Below are 24,239 nucleotides of genomic sequence, written 5' to 3'. Positions count from 1 at the left end.
GTTGTGCTTGCCCCTCTCATCTCTTAGTCTCTGACTGCTGGAGACACATGGGACAGGAGGCCAGAAGGCAGGCCGGCCTGAGCGGGGGGGAAAGACCCACCCAACCAGCTGGGTGCCTCATAGGCTTGAGCTGGGACTCTTATGGCCCCACTTCACAGAGGGGAACCCAGGGGTCTGGGAGCTAATGACTCAAGAGAAAACTAGAGGGCTTCCTGGAGGAGGTGCTGGCATCCCCAGGTACAACTTGGTCCATCTGCAGATGTCAGCAAGGTACTGCAGCATCTCAGGTGCCTTCCAATCTGTTATGGGCTGGATTTTGTCCTCAAAAAATTCTTATGTTGAAGTCTTAACTCCCAGTACCTCAGAATGTGACTGCATTTGGAGGTGGGTCTTTGTAAAGAGTGACTAAGTTAAAATGAGCCTATTTTGGTGGGTCCTAATCCAACATGGCCTTATAAGAAGGGGAGATTAGGACACAGACCCGCAGAGGGATGACCATGTGAAGACACAGGGAGAAGATGGCCATCCACAAGCCACGGAGAGAAGCCTCAGGAGAAATCAGTCCTGTCAACACCTTGATCTGGGACCTTGCAGCCTCCAGAACTGTGAGAAAATAAATGTCTGCTGTTTAAGCCCCCCAGCCCATGGTACTGCGTTATGGCAGCCCTGGGACAGCTCAGGGGCTTGTTTCTGCTCTCTTCAGAATGCTGCCCAGAGCCCCTCCCCTGCTCTGCCCCACGCCCCTGTGGCTCCAGCCCGAGTGAACAGGCCTGGATCTGTCCTCCTTGGATTTTCCCTAAGTTTTTTTCCCTAGGACGCCAGCAGCGGAATCCCCCCAGGAAGGTGTCGGGCCAGCCTCTCCTCAGTGACCCTCCCCACAAAATGTCTTCAGCTGGAGCCACCTTGGAGGAGTGGGACCTGTGCTCCTGGCCGGTGAGGCTCGGGCCCACCTCCTCACCTTCCCTCATGGGCTGACCCCTGCTATCACTCCTGTCCCTGAGTGTAATCCCATCTGTCCTCGAGGGCCCCTCTCCTTCTTCCAGCTGCTGGCAGGTGGCCTACAATGTTCCCTTTGCTGTCGCTGTCTCCCCCCCATTTCTGCCCTCGGGGCTCTCAGCGCCAGGCAGGGCACAGGGCTGGCGCTGGCGACTCTGCCCTGGAGGGGGGGTCCTTCTGGGCTTGGCCGCTGTGGGCTGGGTGCCCCCCTTCCAGCCAGCTGGCGCCTGCTCCCTCTGGCCTCAGTCTGACCACAGGAGGGACAGGCCATCCCACCGTCCCCAGCAGCGTCCACCCCCTCCACGCCTCCAGAGTGCTGCTTCCTCGTCCCTCCCCTCCACGGCCTGTGGCCTGAGCCTGAGCCCTGCGCTGCCAGGAGTCAAAGGTTGGAGTGATTGCCTCTGGAGTGGGAAGGGGGTGGGAGCATTTCTACAAGTGAAAGCATGGGGCTGGGGGTGGGGCTGGGGGTGGGGCTGTGGTGGAGGGTGGGGCTGGGGGGGGGCTGGGGGCCGTGGCCAGTTTGGCGGTAGCTGGGGAGTCCCAGCTGTTGGTCACTCGCTCTGGCTGCTCCAGAGGCCCTAGCGCCTAGGCCCCGCTCTGAGGCCCCAGCTCGGCCGGCTTCTCCTGGCAGCCCCGTTCTGTTTGGGGCCCGGTGTCTACTCACCCGGCAGGTATGTCTGTGCAGGTGGAGCGGGAGGGCCTCCGGGGTGCTGTGGGGAGTAGGCGGGGATTCAAGGGGCTGAGGACAATTCTGGTTCTGCTAGTGGCCTTCCAGGCTGAGCGCCCCAGCTCGGAGCCCAGGCCAGAATGGCAGCTCAAATCACAGTGATACACACTTGCACACACAACACACAGAGATAGAAAGCATACAGACATGAACATGAAGACATGCAGACCTACATGGACTCCTGAACAGAACTACTCACAGACACTCTGAGGCACACACATTCTGGAACAGAGGCACACACGTACCGGGAGACACACTCAGGTTAACACATAGTTGTGCAAAACCCATATGCACAAAGTAGTGGCACACCTATGGGCTGATGCACCTCCATGAAATTGCTTATCTGTTTCCCTTGGGCACCTGCCATGTACCAGCCCTGGCTGGAGGCTGGGTCAGGCCCACTCTCTGCCCCGGGGGGCTCCTGGTCGAGAGGCAGATGCCCCAAACCCTGTAACTGTCCCCCGGTCATGGGAGAAGGTGTGTCCAGGGCAGGAACCAGGCCCAGAGCAGGAGGCGCTGACCATGGTGTGGGGCTCAGCTGGTCGGAGAAGGCTTCTTGGGGGAGGAGCCACACGTGCTGAACCTTGAAGGAGTCAGCAGCTGAGAAGGCGGGGGAGAGCTCACTGCTGGCAGAGGGAACAGTCTGTACAAAGGTGTGGAGGAGAGGTGAGTACACCCACGTGATCAGAGTGGGCGAGTGAGTGAGCAGGTGAAACTGGAGGGGCCAGTTAGGAAGGGTCTTGAATGCCCAGCTAAGGAGTCTGTGCTTCTCCCGAGGGTGATGGCAGCCCAGGGTGGGGAGAGGGGTTATGTTTTGTTGCTATTAAAAAGGGAAGCCTTTTGAGTGCCTTTTAAAAATAGGCTTTTCTGGAGTATAGGAAAGCTATTTCTAAGCAGATGATCATATCACCTACAAATAATGCCATTTTTTATCAGGTCCTTCCCAATATTTATACTTCTTATTCATTTTTCTTGACTTATTGCCTTCGCTAGTTCTTCTAGGCAAATGTTGAATAGTGTGAGAACACATGCTTGTCTTCCTCCTTATTTCAGGAGAAGAATCTTACCTTGCAAGGAAGGGTTTTAAGGGAGGTTTATGTTTTGGCAAGACCCCCAATTGCTCTGACGAGTTGGGTTCCAAGGGGTCTAGGAAGGGGTACAGTTAGGACCTGTGATCAGGTGATGGGGGTTGGCAGGTGGGAGGTATGAGGGAGACACAGTCCTCTGCCCGAGGTGGCTACTTTGGAGCTCTGAAGGATGCGGTGGTGGCCCAGGCCCAGGGGAGGTGGAGAGGTTGGGAGTGGGAAGGGCGCCGAGGGATACCTGGGAGGAGATGCTATAGGAGGGCAGGCCTAGGAAAAGTGGGTGGAAGCTGGGGCTGGGGATAGCAAGTGGTGGGGGAAGCCCAGACTTGACTTCTTGGTCACAGGGTGGCCCCAGATGGGAGCTTCCAGTGACCATGTCTTCCGGGTGGCATTCCTGCCCCTGCCACTGGCCCTGTAGTGGGTGCCTTGGAGTGGGTGCCTTGGCCTGACCTGGAGAACATGGGGCCCGGGGCTCAGGCTGGGCCTGGGCCTCCTGGGCCTTGAAGCTCATCCAGCACCGAGTCCCAGGCACAGGGTCCAGGGCCTCTGAACACGCAGGGCAATGGGACAGAGAGAAAGAGAGCCAGAGAGAGGCCCCATGGGTGGGGAGGCAGGCACGGGGCAGGGGCCAAGGTAGTGTCAGCAAGGAGTCTGCGGCCCAGAAGACACCAGCGTGACGCCTGACCAGGACAGCCCAGGCAGGGGGTGACCCTTACATTGATGGTTCACTCCTCCTCCAGGCTGGCTCTGGGGTGACAGGGAGGGGGTAGATGAACAGAGGTCCCCAGGCCAGTGAGGAGGCCCCATCACCACAGGGACAGTCCGAGGGCCTGGCGAGCAGACAGGTGGTACAGCACAGCCCGAGGACTCCTCAGAGGTGGAGGCACCTGCACCCAAGGTTCTGAAGAGCAGGTCGGATTTAGGGAGCAGAGGGGGAGGCTGGGAGAAGGAGCAGCCTGGGCAGAAGGTGGGAGGCTGGACAGGCACGAGGCGGCTGGTGAGGCTGGATGGATGCAGGTCAAGGAGGCCCAGAAGTCAGGCTGGAGAAAGTTCGGTCCAGGATGGGGGGCTTCGAATGCCAGGCTGTGGGGCTCAGGCTTGGCCTGAGGGCTGCGGAGAGCCACGGAAGGGTTTAAAGCAGGAGAGTGACCGGGTTGACTTGTGCCTTGTGAAGGTCAAGAATGACTTGGGAAGCTGCAGAAGTGGGATTCAGGGAGCAGGGGGCAGAGGGACCAGCTGGGGGCCTCGATGGGCCTTCAGTGCCGCTCCGATCTGGGACAAGGGTGGTAGAGCAGGGTAGGTGGGCTCCAAGTCTCTGCCTCTGTCACCTCCCATGAGACCCAGCCGCCAGCTGCCCCTCCTCCCCCAGAATTTGCCTCTAGGCTTCCTGGGAGAACTTCAAGCCCGACCCCGCTCCCGGCACCTGGAGCTGACCCCCCCTTCGGAACCTCTGCCAGGAGAAAGGGTTCCTCAGGCAGCAGGGCTTGCTGATGCTGGGGGACACAGGAGTCCAGCCTCTGCTCCCAGGGTCCTAGACAGACCTGGGCTGGCCCAGGCTCCCCACCCGGGAGCTGTGTGGCTTAAGACAAGACCCTGTCCCTCTCTGAGCCTGTTTCCTCATGTATGAAATGTGGTGAACGACACCCTGCCACTTTGTTGTCATGGGGATCTGACGTGTGCCGGGCATTGGGCTGAGCATGCAGTGGGTGCTTACTAAGTGTGAGCTCTTCCCAAGCAAGGCAGGCCAGCTTGTCCTTCCCCCACACTCCCTGGAGACAGAGCCCGGAGCACGGCAGGCTGGGCACAGCTGGAATGGCTTTCTTCATCACCACACCTGCCCCTGCTGGGCACTGGGGGACACCAGGGGTGGGGTGCGGGGGGAGTGGGGGGAGGGGATGGCCGGCTCCTGTGACAATGCTCCCTGCCGTGTTTGGGCTGGTCTGTGGGCAGGGTCCCCGAGTCCTGGCACCAGGGGAGGACAACGACCTGTGGCCAGGGTGGGGCTGATAAGGCCCCCATCAATCACCTGAGCCTGCCCCTCCCTCAGTGGGGCCTCCTTCCAGCAGCTCAGCGGCCTCTGGGAGAGGAAGGTAGGCCTCAGCGGACCCCCTGTATGTCTGACCCCTGCACAGACATCTCGCTGGAGGGTATGAGGGGGTGGATAGGGGTCTGGGTCCTGCCCATCCTGGTGTCAAACTGAGGCCTGGGGAGAGGCCGTTCCTGCCCACTATCACCCAAGAGTCAGGTGCTGACTCCAGCCTGGCCTTTGTCCCCATGGTGGGGGGTGATCTGGGAATGGGGGGGTCTCAGCCTCTGGTTGGTCAGTGACTTCAGCAGGTCCTGCCCTTCTTTGGGCCCCAGTTTCTTCAAGGCTAAAGTGAGACCTTGCTGGCCCCCTCCCATCTCCAACCCCTCTTAACACAATGGGGTGGGTGAGAGGTTCCAGCAAGCCGAGAAGTTTCTCTCCTTTCTCCCACCCCTAGCTTAACCTAAAGCCAGAAAGTCAAACACAGCCAGGCTGGGCTGAAATGGGGTGGGGTGTGGGCGGAGCCTAGGGGAGCCTGGGTGGTGAGGGCCCCGAGCTCGGCGTGGGTCAGGGGCAGCCCCTGTTCTGCACCCCCATGCCCTGGGGACTCCCTCCCCACCCTCTGTCGGGGAGGGGCCAGAGCATACCTGTCTGGGTGGTGGGGAAGAGGTGCAATGGGTGAGAAACAGCTTGGGAACCTCCCGCCCCTGGTTAAATATAGAAGCATGGCCCCTCCCACAGCCTTCCCTGCAGGCTGCAAGGCCCCGATAAGTCCCTGGTGGCCTGGGCCAGCCCCCTCCCGCCTGACCCCACCTCCCTCCAGTTCTGAGACACCCAGGGAAAAGGCATGGCCTCCCAGGGGGGTCCCTGAGCTCCGCTTTATGCAGAAGCAGTTAGGCCTGATGGCTGAATGGGGGTGAGCTGAAGGATGGCGGGGTGGGGGGGGCGGTGCGTGGCTTGTGGAGGGGGTGGGCATTTTAGCCTCAGGACCTAAGGTCCAGGAAGTCCTGGATGTGGTTTCTGGGCCCAGCCCCCGGGACTGTGGGCTGTGGGTCGGGCTGTGCCCCAGAACCCGCGCGTTCAGTGCCCTCTCCAGCTCCGATGGGAGGGTCTGGCCTGGCAAAGCCGCTGAGGTGGGTACCTGGGGGAGATCTTCCTGGAAAATGGTGTCAGGGAAGGTTTCCTGATAGAGGCAGCTGTCTGTGTCTGCAGAAGTAGCTGCAGCCTGGCACAAAGACGGCTCTGGCCATGGGAGCTGCCTGGTGACGTTTCCTTTTTGACAGCCCTGGGGTCACCTCCTGGGGAAAGCTTCCCTGACTAAGCCACTGGGCCCCAGCACACCCCACAGGGCTCTCATGGGTTTCTGTGTCTGCTCCTGGGGGCTGGGCACCCCGCAGGGCTTCCTGAGCCTCCTTTTCGCCCCCAGCTCTGCTGCTGCCAAGATGCCGTCGCCTCAGACAGTGGCCTCCGGGCCGGAGCTGCACAGCCCCAGGGAGCCCGTGGCACCCCAGATCCCAGCTCAGGGCACTTGGAGGGCAAGCAGCGAGGATGCGTCCAGCGCCCATCGTGAGGGCTTGAGGCCTGGCCTGGGCACCTTTCGGCGGGCCTTCTCAAAGGCAAGCCAGCGGGCCTTGGGCTGCGCCCCCCAGGAGGACCCAGGCCTGCTCAGGCGCAGCTCCCGCTTCCTTTTCCGGTCTTTACGGCATGCTCTGGACGATGGCCCGGCTGCTGACCAGACCCAGGCTACCACTGGGCCCGGGGTGGCCCACAGCCGGGAGGTGCCCTCAGAGGCCATGGACGGTGTCCGCCGGCAGTCGTCCACTGGGGCGGGGCCTGCGGAACTAGAAGGTGAGGGCTTCCTCCGCACTAAGCAGGGGAGGACACCGAGGCCAGAGGGGGGGGCAGTGGGGCCCAGGCTTCCTGACAGGCTCCCCTCCCCAGCTACCCCAAACCCCTGCCCCTGCACAATTTCACGTTAAATTCTTCCAACGTTCCAACGAGGGCAGCTGAGAAAAGTGAGGCTCAGAGAGCTTAAGTGACTTCCCTCAAGTCTCACAGCTGGGAAGTGGAAAAATGGGATGTGAACCCAGATCTGCAGGACCCCAGAACTCCACAGGCTTCCACAGCCTGGCTCCTGGCCAAACCAGAGTGGTGGAGAAGGCACTGGCCCTCTCAGATCACAGGGTCACAGAGGGTGCCTGTGAGCCATGGGGCAGAGGGGAGGTCAGGGGGCTGCCCAGGAGAGGACACATTGGAGTCGGGCCCTGAAGGGGGGATGCAGGTGAAGGCAGAGTGCTCCTAGGGGCTGGACGTTGGCCCAGAGCAGGGAACAGCAAGAAGTGCTGAAGCTGGACCCTGGGGCAGGAGCCTGGGCGTGCCCAGCCTGAGCTCTGACCCCACTGGACCTGCAGTCAGGACTGTTCTTGAAGCCACCAGGTCCAGTTCTGTAGAGCTGGGAGTGGGAATGGGAGCGGGGCGAAGGGGAAGGTAGGGGCTGACAGCAGGGAAGGCAGGGACTGATCCCAATTGCTGTTTTGAGCCAAGCTTGGGACCTGGGGTTCTGCCTCTTCAAAGGTGATTCCAAAGGACATAGGGCACCTGGGGCTGTGGCTCCTGGAGCAGGCCTTCAGATGCAGCTCTGGGGCGCGGCAGCCCGGCTCCGGATGTGAGGGATTGGGGCCGACAGGCCTAGCTGGGGCGTCCCCCTCATTGCCCCTCTTCTCACCCGACCTCACAAAAGACAAATCTGTGGCCGACCTCATCACGGAGCGGAAACTGCTGGCGGCCTTCGAGCAGCTGCGGCACCTCGAGACTCGGCTAGTGGCCGAGAAAACCTCGCGCACCTTCGAGCAGGACCCCACGGGCTTTGCGCGGCGCGCCATGGACGTGTGCCTGCACTACGACGGGCTGGCTGCGGAGATCGGCGCCATCGTGCTCGAGACCCTGGGCCCGGACGGCGTGGACGCGGCCGTGCTCGCGGAGCTGGCCCGCGTGGTGCGCGCGGAAGAGGAGGCCCATCCAGAGCCCCCTGCAGACGGCGACTTTCTGCGCACGCCGCGCCACTGGCGCCAGCGCTGGGAGGACGCGGTGCGGCGGAGCGCGCAGGAGCGCGTGCAGCAGGCGAGCGCGGGCGAGGCCCCGGGGGCAGTCGAGGGTGCCGCCGGCTTGGCCCAGCTTCTGGCCGAGCTCGGAGGCTTGGTTCGCCGCGACCTGCAGAAGGTGCAGCTGGAGGTGCACCCGGCTTACGCGGCCGCCGGCTATCCCGCGTGGGAGGCCTACCTGCGCGCCTTCCACGGCGCGGTGGCCCAGCGCCTCCAGGAGCTGGCGCACGACGCCCGTGGCTGCGAGCAGCTCTACGTCCTGCTGGACTGGGCCTCCAATGTCTATGGCAGGTGAGGCCCCAGCCAGGACGCCGTGAGGGGCAAGGAGGGCTGGAACTGCCCACACGAGAGGCCTTCAGGAACCTGCTCTAAAGAGCACAGGGCACCTTTCTTCTCCTTTTCCTCCCCGGAGAGTGCTGGCGATTGGGCGTCCGATCCGGGAGCCTTTGACATTCTCCCCGTTCTAGACCATGGTGCTCTCCTGAGAGGGGAGAGGGGCCATCCATCTGCCGGTTCCTGAAGCTGGAAAGCATCCGGGTGGGGGGCGGGGGTTGCTTATGAGGCAGGGGGCCCAGTTAGGCACAAGCTAGTGCACAGGGTGCCTCTGAGTGAATTAGCAAAGGGCACCCCTCCAGGCAGGACACAACCGTGGGCTCACAGCGCTTGGCATGAGTTGGTTCTCAGCCCCACTCTCGCATTGGATGGACACCTGGGTTCAGGGCTCTGCAGGACGTGATGGGGTGGATCACCTCTCCCACTGAGCGCTCCCCAGCCCCACGGGCAGACAGGCAAGCTGGAGGAGGGCGCCAAAGTTCTGGGCTCCTTAATATGCCCTGTGGCCTCAGACAAGTACCTGCCCCTGTCTGGGCCTCCCTAGTGTGGACAGGATAGTGGCTGGTCCCTGAGCTGCATGGTCCTGGGGGCGTTTAGAGTTCAGTCTTGGGTGTACCCTGACCGTGAGGGTAGAGGTCACACCCGAGGCAACCTGGTCAAGGTCCATCTGGACGGCCATCTTTATCTATTCTGTGCACGCACAGCTGATTGCTTAGGGTGCCAGGAAATCCTGCAGTCAGAAGCTGCGGGGAGGGATGTCTGGCATGGAAACATGGAGGGCGTGGTGCGGGGCTGAGTCTGTGAACAGCCCAGATGCGGGGCCCTCACGGTGATGGCGTTAGGCTTTGAGCCTGTCCAGAGGGGAGTAGGGGCAGCCGCTGCCCCATCAGAGTTCCGCTCAGACCTTCGGGCTCCACCCTGCCTTCCAGTCCTGACTTCCTGGGCTCCCAGGACCTGGCTCTGCCCTCGGAGCCACTGCCCCCGCTCCTGGCACCCGATGTGTGGGCCCGACTCGAGAGCGACTACACCAGCTTCCTGGAGGTAAGGGCGGCGAGGGGCCAGGCCGGAGGGGGCGGGGTCCAGGTTGAGTGTGGCCGCCGCCCCGCTGCAGGGAGGCTCCGTGCCCTCAGGCGTGGGCCTGTGCACCAGCAGGGTGGCCCTTGTCTCCAAGGGCGCGCGATGGGGCTCAGGAGGTAGGGGACCTCCTTCCTGGGAGGGTCTCACCGCAGCCCCTTCCTTACCCCGCACAGACCAAGATCATGAGCTGCTTCGATGGCATCCTGCAGCTAGAACAGAGTCGCTGGGCGGCTGCCGAGGCCCCCGACGTGCTGCAGGGCCACTACCATACGCCACTGTCCATCGACGTACACATGGTGCGCCCAGAAGGAGGGACATGTGTTTGGGTCTCAGGCGGTAGAGACACCCAGAGCTGTAAAATACAGTCATAACCACCTCTCTCCGTTAGACGGGAGCTTGAGGCCCCATGTGGGGCCGGATCAGAGGCCCTCGGGTCACCTGGCCAAGCTGGGAGCGCCAGGCCATAGCTCCCAGCTTAGCAGGTGGCCCCGTGGGTGTGGGGAGTTGGGAGGGCTGACCTCGAGGTTGGGGCCGCTGGAAGTTGCGGGCGAGACTGTGAGGAAGAGCAGGGCAGGCTGGAGACATCCCTGGGCCACGAGGTGGGGGACTGGGGGCATAGGGATTGAGGGCTCAGAAGCGCCTTCAGCGCGTGGCGTCGCTCTCAGCTCGTGGCAGAGCACGTGAAGGCAGCCGGCGCCATCTCCGCGGAGCTGGAGGCCACCACCTTGCAGATCTGTGCGCGGGCCCTTGGCCTCTTCCTGCGCAGGTAGGGGCGCATCTTGGGCCGGGGTGTGGTGGGTGGAGTGGCCAGGGTGTGGACGGTGGTCGTCCCTGGGGAGGGCCCATCCTGCTTGCTCAGAGTCCGAGATGCCCCTGGACAAGCCTCATCATAAGGCCCATGGGAGGGCGGACACGAGGTCATAGAAGCCAGAAAGAGTCTCCAAGACCTCTGCGTACCTCTCCCCCAGGTTTGAAAAGGCTTTTCTGGAGTCGGGGGCGGTGAGCGAGCCTAACCTGTGCGCCAACATCAATGCCTGCGAGGAGTTCAGGTGGGTTTCTCTCGCCCCTCCACAGGGGCGGTGCCGAGCACGGCCGGCAGGGGGCGCGCAAGCTCAGGGAACCGGGACCCTGAAGGCTACCGCGGCCGCCTGAGGCGGCCTTCCCAGGAGGCCTCCAGGGATAGCCCCCCTCTCCGCCTCCGTTCCCGCTGTGGGGTCCTCTCTCGGCCCCGCCGAGCTGAGGCCCTGGAAGGGATGCGGGGAGTTCCAAGGCTGAGCAGAGGCCAGGAAGCCCTCCCTGACACTCCCCCCAGGGCCTTGCTCGCGCTGGGGCCTGGGTTTATCTACCCTCAGAAGGCAGAGGCCCCCCGTGAGCTGGCACTGGCTGTCCCCCTTCTGTGCCAAGCGTTAGTGTCCCCCCACTTAAGATGCATCAGCTGCTGCAGCGCAAGGGTGGGGTCCCCATGTACAGATGGGAATGTGGAGGCTCAGAAAGGAAATGCCACTTGTCCACGGTCACACAGACAGTACGTGCTGGATCTAGGACGTGAACCAGGTCTGTGTGAACCCAAAGCCTGACCACGCGGAGGCACTGCTTCTATAACACTCTCTTGTCCCTAATCTGTGCCATACTGGTCCTGGGCACGGGGGACCCTGGGGTTCAGTCCCAGGGAACATTCTCTGTTCCTTGCTAGTCAGCCTCTGGCCAAGCCTCTGATGGAAATTTAGCCTGCCTTTCTGTGTCCCTGGGCTGGGGACCGGGCAGAGCCTGGCCCTCGGTTTACTCAACAGTGAAATGGGGACATTATAATATTTGGAGAGGCAGTTATGAGGCTCAAAGGAGGGCCCCCTGTGTCAGGAATGGCTGCGTTGCACTGTTCTGTCACCAAGAGGGATGGAGGTTCGGCTCAGCGCTGCCACAGGGGAGCTCTGCCATGCAGTGGGACCACCACCACTCCACTGCCCTGCCCCTCTATGGTCTGGGGCATAGTGCTGTCCCCTCACTTGACTCTGCTCCCAGGGCTACTACACTGTGCAGCCCCAAGGGGGCTGCCCTTCACATTAGAGTCTAAGTGAACAGAGTTGGTGTGGCACCAGCCTTCATGACTGTATGCCAGGCCTTGACCCCAGCTTGCTCCGCCTTGCTCACTTTGTCCCCTGTCCTGGCCCCTCCCCAGAACTCATCTTCTGGCCAGGTTCCCAGGAAGCCTTGAAGAGCTGGAGAAGCCCCTGGTGGCTGCCACCTGCGCCTTTCAGAAGCGGCTGCTCCAGGGCTTGCAGGGTGATGTGCAGGTGAGGGGGATGGGCCCTTCTCGCCCCACTTTCCATGCCCAGCAGGTGCCCCCTGTGTCCTGGAGCCTGGGAGCCCAAGTCACAGCATTCATTTACCGTGGGGGCAGTGCTGGGGTGGTGTGTCAGGGGGTGGGCAGGGGACCCAGACAAGTTCCCAGCTGAGCAGGAACAGTTGGGAAACAACTACCTTCTTCAGTCTCCACGTCTCAGACAGGGTGTGTCCAAGGAGCTGCTCCTCATCCGGCCCCTCAAGGCCCCCCCAGGACTCCCCAAGCAAGGCCTGGCTAGAGGCTCAAACTCAAACTCCACCTCTGCCCACTGGGGCTCCGAGCCTGGAGGAGGCAGCCCCTGGGAAAGGCCTAGTGACATAATTTGTGGCAGGAGAGGGGATGTCACCAAGGTACCGTAGAGAAGGGGGTCAGATGGCTCCCCAGAATTTCCTCCTGTTGACAGATTGTCCCTTGGCCTGAAACACCCCTGTCAGGAGCCATGCACGGGGCTCCCAGGGGAGGGTCTAGTGGATGGGGAGGACACCTGGCTAGAAGACTCCTGACCCCCTCTGCCCCCAGCCGCTCTTCAAGGTCCTGTGCACCAAGGCCTGGCTGACACAGGACGTGCTGCAGCCCCTCCTGGACAAGGTGGTGGCGTTCGCCGGCCACCTCGAGCACGTGGTCCGGCCCCGGGCGCAGGTATAGGGGGGCGAGCTGTGGTGGGGGCATGCCCAGGGCCCCTACCGTTGACCCTGACCCAGACCCCCGCTTCGGCCGCCCAGGAGACTCTGCAGGAGGTGCACCGATACGTCGTCCGCGAGTACCTGGCGCAGGCGCTGAGGCCACGCGAGCGGTTCCGGGGTGTGGAGCGCGTGAGTGGCTCCCAGAAGATGGGCCTGGACGCCCAGGCCATTGGCAACACCTTCCAGGGCTTGGTAGGAGCATTGTCTGGCTGCCCGGAGTGTTGGCCTCCTCGGGGGGCCTCCAGCGTGGGGACCCTCCACTAGCGCCCCCCATTCTCATTTCCGCCCGCCCCTGTAAGAGCCCCCGCGGGGCCGGCTTTGGCGGAAGTGATTCTGCGCACTCGCCCCCCAGCTGGAGCGGGGCCCGGTGGGGACGACACTTTGCATACGTTTGCATTCATTTGCATGCAGTTTGTGGGGTGTGTAGGGAAGGGATGAGCGTCGCAGCCCCGTCTGATGGGCGGGGACTATGGAAGACCCCTCCTGCGACCCTGACCCCGAGCAGTTCGAGCTCAGGCACCTCCTCCCTACACATACACCCCTTCTCTGGGCTGCTGGTCCCCCACCCGCTGTACGACTCCAGGCAGGACTTGCCCGCGGGGCCTCGGTTTACCCATCTGAGCAGATTCTGGAAGACACCTCCGGGCTCTATCGTGGGGGAGGGAAGATGACTATTGAGCTGCGACTGAGTCCACGGTGCCGAGGCCCGCGTCCCCTTCCGCGATGCAGGAGGCAACCCAGTGGGACCGCGGTGGTGGCTTCAGGAGGGCTCTACGGGGCTCTAATGGAGGGGCTGCAGGCAGGGGCGGCAAGGGGGTTCCGGGGGGGGGACAGTGGCCCGCCCCGCACGCGTCTCCCTGTGTCCGTAGGGCTCTGAGGCCACTTGGTTGGGCCGAGCTATCCCGTGCGTGGCGGACATACTGGGCGAGACTTACAAAGACGACATCCGGCGGCACCTGGAGACACTCATCGGGAGCTACCCCGACATCAGGTCCGTTCCCCACTAGATTCTGACGGGCGCCGCGGGGCCCTGGGGTCAGGGGACTCGTGCCTTCAGAAATGTCCCTGCGGCTGCAGGTGGGCGGGCGAGGAGCCTGAGGGCGGCGCGAGCTGGTTCGGGGGAGGGGCGCCTCCCGGGCGGGGCTGGGACTAGCGCCGGCCTGAGTGCGCAGGTGCAGGTGCAGGAGCTGCGGGCCCCCGGCCTTCAGGCTGTGGGGAGGCCTCGTGGGATCGGGGCTGCCCTTACCTCGTGGTCTATTCTCGCCATCCTCATTCAGTCCTGTGGTGAGATGGGGAGACACGTCCCCACCCCTGGAGTCTGAAGGGAGTGGGAGCCCCTCCTCCCGCGTCTGACGGTGGGGACACGTCCCTCCCCCGGGAGGCTGAGGGGAGGCCGCGGCCCCCACCCCTGGGAGAAGGCCCTTTCCGGAAGCCCCAGACCTGGCCAGGAGGAAGGAGCCTTTGATCCCTGGGTGTGTGTTGGGAGGGGGGGTGGTGAGTCATGGTACCCATGGAAATCCCAGCCCGAATCTCTCCATGGCCTTGGAGATTCCAGGGTGGGGAGACTGCAGAAAACCCGCAGCCTAGCTCCTTCCTGGACCCACCGCCTTGCCCTGTGCCCCGCCCCCCCGGGGAGAATTCCCGGCCCCCAGCCCGCAGTGGCCACCCCTCCCCTCCAAGCGCCCGAGGTTCCCCTTCTGGCCCCTCCCGGTTTGCCTGCCCTGGGCTGGCCTGCCCTCCCTAGCTTGTGGGGCGGTGCTTCGAGCTTCTTGGGGTGATCGGGAGGGGAGGGGGAGCTCCTGACGCCACTGGGGCGCAGGCCGCCCACCCCCATGCTGCCTCTCTGCTTGCTGCCTGGCTTGGCTCCCTGCACGGGGCTGGAAGCGGGAGGCCCTGAGCTCCCCCGGCCCCACCCCGGTGTGGCCGCATTGCTGCATCCTTCAGTCCACTCGGTTTCTTGAACCTCTGCGGAGGCCACAGAGGCCTGCCCTCCCGGCTCCGCGTGGCTTCGCGCCCTTCAAGGCCCAGCCACCTCTTCCGGAGCACTGCTCCTCCTGGCCCACTCTCAGTCTCTCGGAGACCAGGCGCCCGGAATGCTGGGTGCACTCGTACTTCCAGCCCAAGCCCCCGGGGTTCTCCTCACCTCGGGGTCTGGGGTGTCACTGAAGCTGCTGGGTCTGCAGTGAGGGTCCGCGTGTCTCTGCAGGCGGGACCACGTGCTGGCCATTCTAGCGCTGCGCCGACTGGGCCGCCATCGGAACCAGCACCTCCTGACGCATGCCCAGGACCTGCTGAGGGCCGCGGCCAAGGCAGGGGGCCCCGGCGCTGCTGGGGGCCACGTGCTCTTCGAGGAGATCGAGGTGCCCCCCTCCATGGATGTGCTAATCACCTGCATCTAGCGCCCCTGGGCCTGAGAGGGGGCCGACCCCAGGTGGAGGGCTGGCCACCTTCCCCCAGGCACTGAGCCCCGAGTCAGGAGCCCATGGCCATGGAATTTCCATCCTCAGCCACGCATGTCTGGTGACCAGAAGGAACAGCCATGAGAGAGGCATTTCAGGCATTTGCGGGGGAGGGTTCGGGAGTGTCAGAAGTTCCCATCAGTACTGCCCACCCAGGAGGGCCTCCCTGCCTAACTGTCCAGCACCACCCCAGTCTGAAAGTGAAGAACAGAGTATTTATTTTTAAAATAAACATGAATTAAAATGGTGTCTCCCTAAGGAGGGGCAGGCCAAGTTGACTTCAGGCAGGAGGTCTGGGTTCCCACGCACCCAGGGTCCAGCCAGAGGTTCCGTGGTGACTCCGTTCGTGATGGCTGTTTCCTGCTCACTGTACCAATGGGGAGACTGAGGCAGGTCTAGAACTGGGAAGGCCCACCCCTGTGGCTGCAGAGCAAGACAGGCTTTGACCCCGGGCCCCCGGTGCCGTGTGCCTAGTGAGCTTTGCCCAGTGGGGTGGGCGCTGCTCTGTCCCGCTCTAAGCAGGCCTGGGCCCTGGGAGACAAGAAAAGGCCAAGCCTTGTTCTGCAGCTTGAGGTATTTGGGTTAGTTGTGAGAGGGACTTCCCAGCAGTGAGAGTTGGGGGCTGCTGCAGGGCAAGTGTCAGCCTGGAGTGTGTGTATGAGGGGTTGACCCTGCAGGTCTCGGCTCCGGACGTGGCGCTGCAAGGAGATTACCCCGCTGTGCCCCTGCGCACTCCCCTCCTCATTCTCCTCTCACAAAAAGTTGGCACTGAAATTTGGCTCCAGCCTGCAGTTGAGGCTGCTGTGGAACCCATTTGCGTCCATAGCCTCGGGCTTGCCAGGAAGGCTGAGCTCTGAGACGGGGAGACTGACAGGATCCTGCAGGAGGCAGCGATAGGTGCCTTTCCCCCCAGTCCCCTTTCGGGGTCCTGGGGGAGCAGGAGCAGGTGCCAGGGGCAGCCTGTCCCATGGGTGCACCTGGCCAGGGGTGGGGCAGGCAGGGGGCCGAGGGAGCGTCCAGATCTTCCCAAGTGGGGAATCCAGCGGGGGTGGGGATGAGCAGGGCGGGAAGGAGGGAGAGGAGAGGATGGGGTTCCCAGGCTCCGGGAACAGGCGCGGGGCCGGGTGTGTGAGTGCTGATGCTGACAGGCGGTCCTTGTGTCAGTGGGGAAACTGAGGCCAGCGGAGGATGGAGGTTGGCACTGCTTCACAACAGGCCCCAGCACGGGTGGCCTGGGGTCCTCACAGCCAGGGAGAGGGGAGGTATCGGAGGGGCACCTCTTTCCTTAGGGAGGGGCAGGTGATTGCCAGGTCAGCCTGACCCCGCATGTAAGCCCAGGGGCCGGCAGTGGTCTGGGTGAGAGCCTCAGGCCGGGTGGGTGGGAGTAGAGGAAGCCTTGATCTGGTTTGGGCCTGGCCAGGTTCTCCCCCGGGAGCCCCTGCCACCCCATCCCACATTTGAGTCCCAGGCCCCAGGGCCCTCAAGGAGGCCCCCTCCTGCAGCCCCTGGTCCTCACCCTGACCCTGATAGGCCTGACCTTGCCTGAGCCCCTTGGCTGCAGGCTGAGGGTCCTGGGGCTGGGTTTCTAAGCCAGGCTGCAGAGGTGGGAGGGGATTCAGCTCTACCACTTTCCAGCCAGGAGACTGTAGGCAAGTTTCTTCACCTCTCTGTGCCTCAGTTTTTCCAGCTGTGAAATAGGGGTGCTGTCTGTGCCTCCCGGGCCGGGTAGAGTGAAGTTAAGAGCCTGCCGTAAAGCCAGGCCCTGGTCCCCCTGTGACCCCATGTTCGCAGGTGTCTGGCCAGGCCACCATCTGCAAGAAAAAGCCGAGAAGAGCCTGGGTGCAGGGGTGGGGGACTCTGTCAGTGAATCCTGAGGTGGGTGGTGTCAGTGAGTGGGGAAGGCCCCCAGGAGGAGGCTGGGGAGGGGTGTGGGTCTCAGCAGCCTCTTCATGTTGCAGTGGGAAGGATTTAGGCTGAGACCCAGGCCCAGAGACAGAAAGTCAGGGTTTTCCTGGCAGGAACCTCCGTGCCCAGGTGGGTATGTGTGCCCTGTGGATGTTCCTGTGAGCCCAGCAGAGTCTGGGGGCTGGGGTCAGCCTCCCAAGGCCAAGTTGGGGTGAGCAGGAAGCCAGACGGCAGCTCCTATGAGGGTGCGGCCAGGGAGGCTGCGGACTGGAGGGAGGGCTGCGGCCAGGGGACCCAGGGCTGGCTCAGGTCCAGGGCTCTGGCCATTGGCTTTTCTGCCCCAGGCTTGGGGGCTGTGCTCAGGACCCCCCTGCCCACCAGGTCCCACGAGGCCTTGCGAAGAGCCAGAGTGCTTCCTTGGCCATCCTGTTGTCCAGGCCAAGCACGGGGGGAGGGGGCTTGTTCTCAGAGCTGCTTCCGGACTTGTGAACCATGTTGTCTGGCTGATAAGGAAACGTGTGTGCGTGTGTGCATGTGTGTGTGTGTGTGTGTGTTCACATGTGTGTGCATTCCTGGAATGTGCCAGCCCCTGTCAGTGCCCGGGGATGTGGGGGCGCCTTGCCCGGTGTCTGTGTTCCCCTGTGCAGCAGGACATCCTGTTTGCCCCTAGAGCTCGGGTCCTGGACCCCACCTCTGACCCCTGGTCGCACCTCTGCCTGGCCACTCCCTCCCCCCGCATGGCCCCCTACTCTTCCCGCTTCGGCTCAGCTTGGCTTCCCCCAGTGCCCATGTTTCCTGGGGCTCCTTCGTGGACTGAGGGTCACCTCTGGTCTCTGGCCCTGAGCCTGTGGGTCCTTGATGAGGCTGGAGGGCAGTGAAAGAGTGCGGGGGCCGCCTGCCCAAGGCAGGGTGCTCGGGTCCGAGGACAGGATGAACCTAGCCTGATTACCCAAGGATAGCCTGGGGTGACAGGAGGGACCTGGGTGTCCACCCTAGCTCCACCTGGGCTTGTGCCCTCTGTGGCCCTTCGCCCATGCTTGAGCGTGTTCCGGTCTCAGCGCTGCCCTCCCACAGCTGGTGACCTGGGCCCTTTCCCCTCTGAGGCTCGGTCTCCTTATCTGCGACGTGGGAGGCAGCACCTAGCAAATGAGGGAACTCAGGGGTAGATGACACCGGCCACAGAGACCCGGCACCAAGGGCTTGCTGCGAGGGGCAGTCATCGTGTCACCTCCGTGCCTGCACGGCCTCTCCCTCTTCCTTCCTTGCCTGGTGACCCCGGCCCCTTCCTTCCAGGCCCTGGACCTCGTGGGGCCCCTAGACACAGGGGCAGCACCCTCAGCGGCTAGGATGTGGTCCTGGCGGGGCCCCGCAGCACTGCCCTGGTGGGGAGAGGAGGCTGCGGGGTCCCCAGGGCCGCTGTCCGTCCCCTCCCTTCCTTTGCTCCCTCCGAGTCCCTCAGGCAACTCCAGCAGGTCAGAGGCCCCTCCCACCAAGGTCAGTGTCTGCCACTGTCCATCCTCGGCCCAGGGGGAGGAGATGGGACGGTCCTTCCCCAGCCAGTCGGTGCAGCGCACTGGGCAGTGGGCCTGTGCCAGGCAATCAGACGATCGGAGGGGGCTGCTGACGAGGGCTGAGCCACAGAGCTCCAGGTCTGGGGGAATCAGGGCCCGCTGGGTGACAGCGCAGGGCCCTTTTTGGCGGAGTTGCTGGGAACCGTCACACCCCCGTGGCTAAGCGCCTCCAGGGACTCGGGGCAGCCGCCCTGGGCCCCTGCTCTAGTGAAATGCTTGGAGCGGACTGATACTTGGACAGGTCACACCCACCTCTGGGTCCACTCCTCTCCTGGGACCCATGGGCTCATTACAAAACCCTTCATCCTCCCAGGGATTCCCATCCTCTGGGTGCACATACACCCACCCGCTCATTAGCGGCTTTTAAAATGCATTTGTTGGGACTTCCCTGATGGTCCAGTGGCTAAGACTCTGCGCTCCCAATGCAGGGGGCCCGGGTTCAATCCCTGGTCAGGGAACTAGATCCCACAGGCATGCTGCAACTGAGTCCACATGCCGCAACTAAAGATCCCGTGTGCCACAACTAAGACCCGACCCGGCGCAACCGAATGTTTAATAAATAAATGAATGTTTTAAAAAATAAAAATAATAAAATGCATTTGTTAAATGTTTTCATTTTTAACCTTAATGTTTTAGTGATACATTCACATAGTTCAAAATTAAAAAGGTACAAAAAGGATATACAGTGAACGTCTCCTTATTCCCATCTCCCTGTGTCCTTCCCCAGAAACAATGAGGGTTCCTTATAGGACCCTTGAGCTTGTAAGAAGCAATATATGTGGCTATACACATGGATATATACACGGATAGTGGGCTGTATACACGGAACATCCATGGGATAGTGACATTTCAGGCATTGGTGAAGCACCTGCTTTTGTTGGAGGGAGTTGTGTTGGGGGGGCGGCAGTCTTTCCTGAGCCCTGTGAAAGCAGATGGTAGAGAACCTAACGCTCTTAGATTGATAGGATCCCCAAGTATTGGACTCTTAGTATGTGGGAAAGAGGAATGTTGTGAAAAGTCCCGCTGTTTCTGGGGCACACTCTGTGCTGGCTCTGCACAGTGATTTATGACTTTCCTCCTTCCTAAGGATTCGGTGCAGGGGTTAAGAATTAACCTCTTATTTTATAATAACTTTAAATGGAGTATAATCTAGAAAAATATCGAATCACCATGTTGTACACCTAAAACTAATATAATATTGTAAATCAACTATACTTCAATTAAAAGAAAAAGAATTAGCCTCTGGATTCAGACCTCTCTGGGCTGGGATCCCAGCTCTGCACCTTCCTAGCTGTGTGACTTTGGGCAGTTACTCCACCTCTCTGGGCTCTAGCTCCTGGTGTAAAATTGGGAGCATTACAGAAGAAAATGCTGATGTGCTGGATAAGGGCCTGGCCTGGGGTTTGCACTCCCTCCGAGTAGCAGTTGTTGTTATTTATATGCGCTCTCTCCTTGGAGCCTTCCCTGGCAACCCCCTGAGCAAGTGTCTGCTCCATTTCCAGAAGGGACTGGGAGGTCCCAAAGGGTGAGGCAACGCGCCTAAAAACACAGATGTGGGAATTCCCTGGTGGTCCAGTGGTTTCACTGCCAAGGGCCGGGGTTCCATCCCTGGGTGGGGAACTAAGATCCCACGAGCCGAGGCGTGGCCAAAAAACAAAAACAAAAAACACAGATGTAAGTGGTGGAGTGCCCCAGGGTCCAAGTGGCCCCATGCCCGAGCCCCACCATCGTGCCTTCCTTCTCCAAAGTCTAGAAGGGCAGAGCTCCCTAGTGTCGGATGAGGAGGCGTTCCAACACCCGGACTTGAGGAACTGGTAGGCCCCGTGGTGGTTTGGGGCAGGCTTCCCCCCCTCCCCTTCAGCCTTGGCCGGCTCTGCACAGCACTGGGCTTCCCACCAGAGCTCCTGCCACGTGACCTGCCTCTGTCACTGGGTGGGACTTTATGTGGAGTAAGGCTGTTTTCCTGGAAATGATGCCGTCTGGGAGAAGGGCCCGCAGGTTGCTGGACCAGGGCAGCCCCGGGTCTGAAGGGCTAGGAGCTGAAGTTGGCCGTCTTGCATCACCACCGAAAGCCACTGTGAAAAGCCAGGCCCATTTAGGAAAGAGGCCAGGCCACTGGGGCTGGCACGGAGATTCCCTGATGCCCTGGAGGGACGTCCCTCCAGGGAGCCCTCCTGCATTACACTCCTTAGAAGGACACTGGGATTAGGGTCCTGCTGCCCAGTGGGCCCTGCTTTCTCCCGAGTGGTCCCACCTCCAGCACGGGAAGTGGGCCAGGCTCATTGAGCACCAGTGGAAGCCATTTCTCCTCAGGCCTCATTTTCCCCATCTGCCAAACACAGAAAGGAGTGTGGGGTCTGACTTCCTCCTGGGAGGAAGGGAGGGGCTATTAACAAGTAGACGGCTGCCTGGGGGTTGGGGGACACTGCCTGTCGGGGTAGGCCTGCTCTGATGCGTGCCCTCCTGGGAGGGGCTGGTCTGGGAGGGTGGTGCCTGCTCAGCTGTCCTGGCCATTCCATGGTCCTCAGGGGGGTCAGGAGACTCTGGCCAAAGTCAGGTGCAGCTGCCAATGACCCTGAGCAAGTGACTTCCCCTTTGGGGAAGGCTGGGTGGCAGCAGAGATCCCAGCCTGAAGGCCTCAGCTTTTGCATTCACTTACCCCTCCAAGACTCAGTTTCCTCACCTGTCAACAGAGGATCCGATGGCTCTGCCTAGTGCTCTTAGTGAGTGGGACATCCCCAGGAAACAAGAGGCTCCAGGAAGGGTCCCAGGTCAGGTGACCGCCTGAGAAGTGAAGGGAGAAGCAGCGCCGTGAGAGCCAGGGTTGGGGCAGTGGGAAGTGCAAGTCATCTCACAGAGGGAAGTTGGCAGGGCCGTGAGGAGGAGCCCACCCGCGGTCAGCACCGCCCTGCCAGCCAGGCCCTCCCGGTGCCCCTTGGTCCCAGTCCCATCCCCCAGATGGCTTTTGCACCTGCTGAGCCCTGTGCCAGAATGGGCTCCCTTCTGCCTTCCACTCCCTCTCTTCCGGGGAGCTTCGGGAGGGGGAATAGAGGGAGGACGTTAAACACACACCGCCTGCATTATCCTCTGGCTGGGCTGCCAGGACTGGGTCAGCCCCTCCTGCTGCCCCACAGGGTGAGGGTGAACACTCAGTTAATTGGCTGGACAAGATCGTGAAAGAGATTGGGAAATCTTTTTTTTTTTTTTTCCAAAGATGAAAAAGGAGTGGAGGGCAGTAAAAGCTCCCATTTCTGCATCGAAGCTTCCTAGCCCAGCAGTCAGTCCTTCCTTGTGTCAGACTTAAATGCATCAAGCTGTATTTCAGTTGATCAACATTAGGGGATAAGTAACATAGCACAAGGCTTAGTGTGTGGCTTCCAGCTCCACCGCTGACTACCACGTGACTGGAACTATCTGTGCCTCAATTTCCTCATCTGTGAAAAGGGGATAATTAAGGAGTACCCATTTCATAAGATTGTCTGATGAAATCAGTTAGTGCATGTGAAGCACTTAGAACAGAGCTTGGCACCTGTCGACAAATGTCAGCTGTCTACCCAAAAGAACTGGAAGCAGGGTCTGGGAGAGAGTTGAGTTCCCCTGCTCACAGCAGCATTACTCACAACAGCCAAAAGGCGGCAGCAACCCAAGTGTCCATGGACAGATGAAAAGATAAACAATGAAACATTATTCAAGCTTAAAAAGGAAGGACATTCTGACACATGCCACAACATGGATGAACCTTGATGACATGATGCGAAGTTACATAAGCCAGTTACAAAAGGACAATCACCATCCTTTTGATTCCACTTATATGAGCTACTTAGAATCGTCAAGTTTATAGAGATGGAAAGTAGAATGGTGGGTGCCAGGCTAGTGGGAAGGTGAGGAGGGGGAGTTAGTGTTTAATGAGTATGGAGCTTCAGTTTTGCAAAGTGAAAAAATTCTGGCGATGGATGGTGGTGACGGTTGCATAACAATGTATAACATCATGCCACTGAACTATATATTTAAAATGGTCAAAATGGTACATTTGGTTATGTGTATTTTACCACAATTAAAAAAAAAAAGTCATCTGTCATTTCCAAGCAGAGGGAAGGCACGTGTCCTGGGCCTCCCAAGCCCTTGGTTGCATGCAAGGAGCTGACTACAGCTCCTGGCCAGGTGCTGGTGCACTTGACTTCCGGGCTGGCCTGGAGGGTCTACTGCCAGTCTGCTCCTGCGTGCTGCCCTCTCTGCCAGGTGGAACTGGGCTGCAGCCCCCCCCCCCCCATCCCCTGGGGAGGTGGCGGATGGGAGAGCAGCTGGCCAGGGACACTCTCAACCAGCATCTGATGCTCATTTCCTGCTGAGGGTGGAATTCTTGGCTGGCCTTTGGCTCCTTCTGGAAGTGTCTGCTCTGGGGACAGTTTCCTCATCTGTCAAGAGGGGGTTAGAATAGCTCCTGCCCTATGGGCCCCAATGACAGTCACACCCCTTGGCCCTCTATGCAGCCCTATTTTCAGAGGATTCCCCTTGAGTTGGGGGTTTCATGTATGTGATGCTTGACCCTCATGCTTGAACTCACAGAAAGGGGAAATGCCTGACGCAGCCACAGGAGGGGAGGGCAGCTTTTCCCACCCCCTGGCCGCAGCCTGGAGCTCGGTGAGGCCATGGAGAGGGAGCGCAGGTGTCATGGCAGCTGGGGACGAGGGCGGTTGCCCAGCATCTGCCCGGTGAAGCATCCTTCCTGTTCCTGAAGACCAGGGTCTGGAGCTCTGAGGGGATGGTGGGGTCTTTGAGCCTGACACTGTCCCCTCCCCCCACTACCCAGAGCACTTTGGATTCTCCAGCGATTTCCCAATCTGTTTGGGGTTAGAAGAAGAAGCCTGGCGGGAAGGCGTGGGGATTGCGCAATGAGGCCACAGCAGGCAGCCACGGAGGCACTGGGCCAGGACCCCTTGGTTCTTGTCCTTGTCACCCTGTCTGGCTGGATGAACTTGGGGGGAGGGGGGTTCTGGCCTCTAGTCTCCCCGTCTATGCACTGGGAGCAGCTGGGATGACCCTCCCTGTCAAGGGGCACTGTGACCGTTGGTTCAGATCTGAAAAATGTCACCCCTGAGGCTACAGGGAGAGAAGGGGTGGAGCCCTTCTTACTGCAGCCGCCCCTTCCCCCCCACCGCCACCCCCAGGGACAGGATCGATGTCCAAGCCCAAAACTGGCCCTTGGCCACCATTCCCAAGGAGGGAGAGGAAGTTCTCAGTTCCAAGGGGCACCCCCATCTCCCCCCTGCCTTGCCCACTTGGCCATGCCTCCCAGGCTGCAGAGATCTGTGCCCAGTTCCCAGGGGGAGCAGGGAACCAGCAGGGAGGGGGAGGGGTGGCAAACAAAAGGGAGGGAGGAGCAGAGGCTCTATTAAGAAGCAAAAAGGAAGCTGGTGCCCAGGCGGGAAATTCCTGAGCCACAGGGTCCTTTCCAGAGGGCAGGAATTCCTAAGATGTGAAACGGGGAAGGGGTCCTCTTCACCAGCACCCCTCCGGCCCCTTGACAGAGAAACAGGGCTTAGATAGGGAAACTGAGGCCCAGAAAGGGATGTGACCTGCTCAAGGCCACGCTGAGTGCGGACAAAGCTGGGCTGAGTGAGACTCAAGCCTGAGCTGTCGGGGTCCCCATCTGGTGCCTTTAGGAGCCTGTCCGGGCCCAGCGCCGGTCCCAGAAAGGGAAAGTGCTTCAGTGGGAGTCCTACAGGCCTGGGTGTGGGTTCCGACCACCGTTTACTGCCTGTGTGCCCTCGGGCAAGTCACTCACTTTTGTGAGCCATTTCCCCGTTTTAAGCAAGACTCGATGGTGACAGCGTATGCAAGGCACCAGCACGGGTGCTTTGTCCATGGCTGACCAACCCCCGATCCCTTAGGGAGGCTCCTCCACGAAGGCCCCCTCCCATGGCTCTCTGCGGCC

The 24,239-nt window shown here is 61.1% G+C and overlaps 1 protein-coding gene across 5 annotated transcripts; it reads left to right on the top strand.

Moving 5' to 3' along the window:
- The first annotated feature begins 906 nt into the window (after nucleotides 1-906).
- EXOC3L4 (exocyst complex component 3 like 4) lies at nucleotides 907-15,074 on the top strand. Of its 5 annotated transcripts, none has more exons than XM_082387422.1 (13): nucleotides 907-933; nucleotides 1,309-1,381; nucleotides 6,261-6,682; nucleotides 7,575-8,226; nucleotides 9,198-9,309; nucleotides 9,519-9,641; nucleotides 10,011-10,111; nucleotides 10,314-10,394; nucleotides 11,522-11,636; nucleotides 12,206-12,325; nucleotides 12,409-12,561; nucleotides 13,239-13,360; nucleotides 14,576-15,074. In XM_082387422.1, the coding sequence occupies exons 3-13, from the start codon at nucleotides 6,277-6,279 to the stop codon at nucleotides 14,766-14,768; spliced, it is 2,178 nt and encodes a 725-aa protein (XP_082243548.1). In that variant the 5' UTR covers nucleotides 907-933; nucleotides 1,309-1,381; nucleotides 6,261-6,276; the 3' UTR covers nucleotides 14,769-15,074. The 5 variants fall into 5 exon arrangements, with proteins under 5 accessions (XP_082243548.1, XP_082243546.1, XP_082243545.1 ...); XM_082387420.1 differs by lacking the exons at nucleotides 907-933; nucleotides 1,309-1,381 and adding exons at nucleotides 1,516-1,667; nucleotides 2,201-2,389; XM_082387419.1 differs by lacking the exons at nucleotides 907-933; nucleotides 1,309-1,381 and adding an exon at nucleotides 1,676-2,389.
- The last annotated feature ends 9,165 nt before the right edge of the window (nucleotides 15,075-24,239 follow it).

This window comes from Balaenoptera borealis (assembly GCF_965194805.1).
Source record: "Balaenoptera borealis genome assembly, chromosome: 3".
Lineage (NCBI taxonomy): Eukaryota > Metazoa > Chordata > Mammalia > Artiodactyla > Balaenopteridae > Balaenoptera > Balaenoptera borealis.
Note: the sequence above shows the minus strand (reverse complement) of the source record. Positions and strands in the feature narration are given on the sequence as shown.

Excerpts from the sequence above, each read along its gene's own strand:
- EXOC3L4 (XM_082387418.1), top strand. The coding sequence starts at position 6,190 with ATGGGTTTCTGTGTCTGCTCCTGGGGGCTGGGCACCCCGCAGGGCTTC. Across the intron at positions 6,683-7,574 it reads GGGGCCTGCGGAACTAGAAG|ACAAATCTGTGGCCGACCTC; the intron begins GTGAGGGCTTCC and ends ACCTCACAAAAG. Across the intron at positions 11,637-12,205 it reads GCTTGCAGGGTGATGTGCAG|CCGCTCTTCAAGGTCCTGTG; the intron begins GTGAGGGGGATG and ends CTCTGCCCCCAG.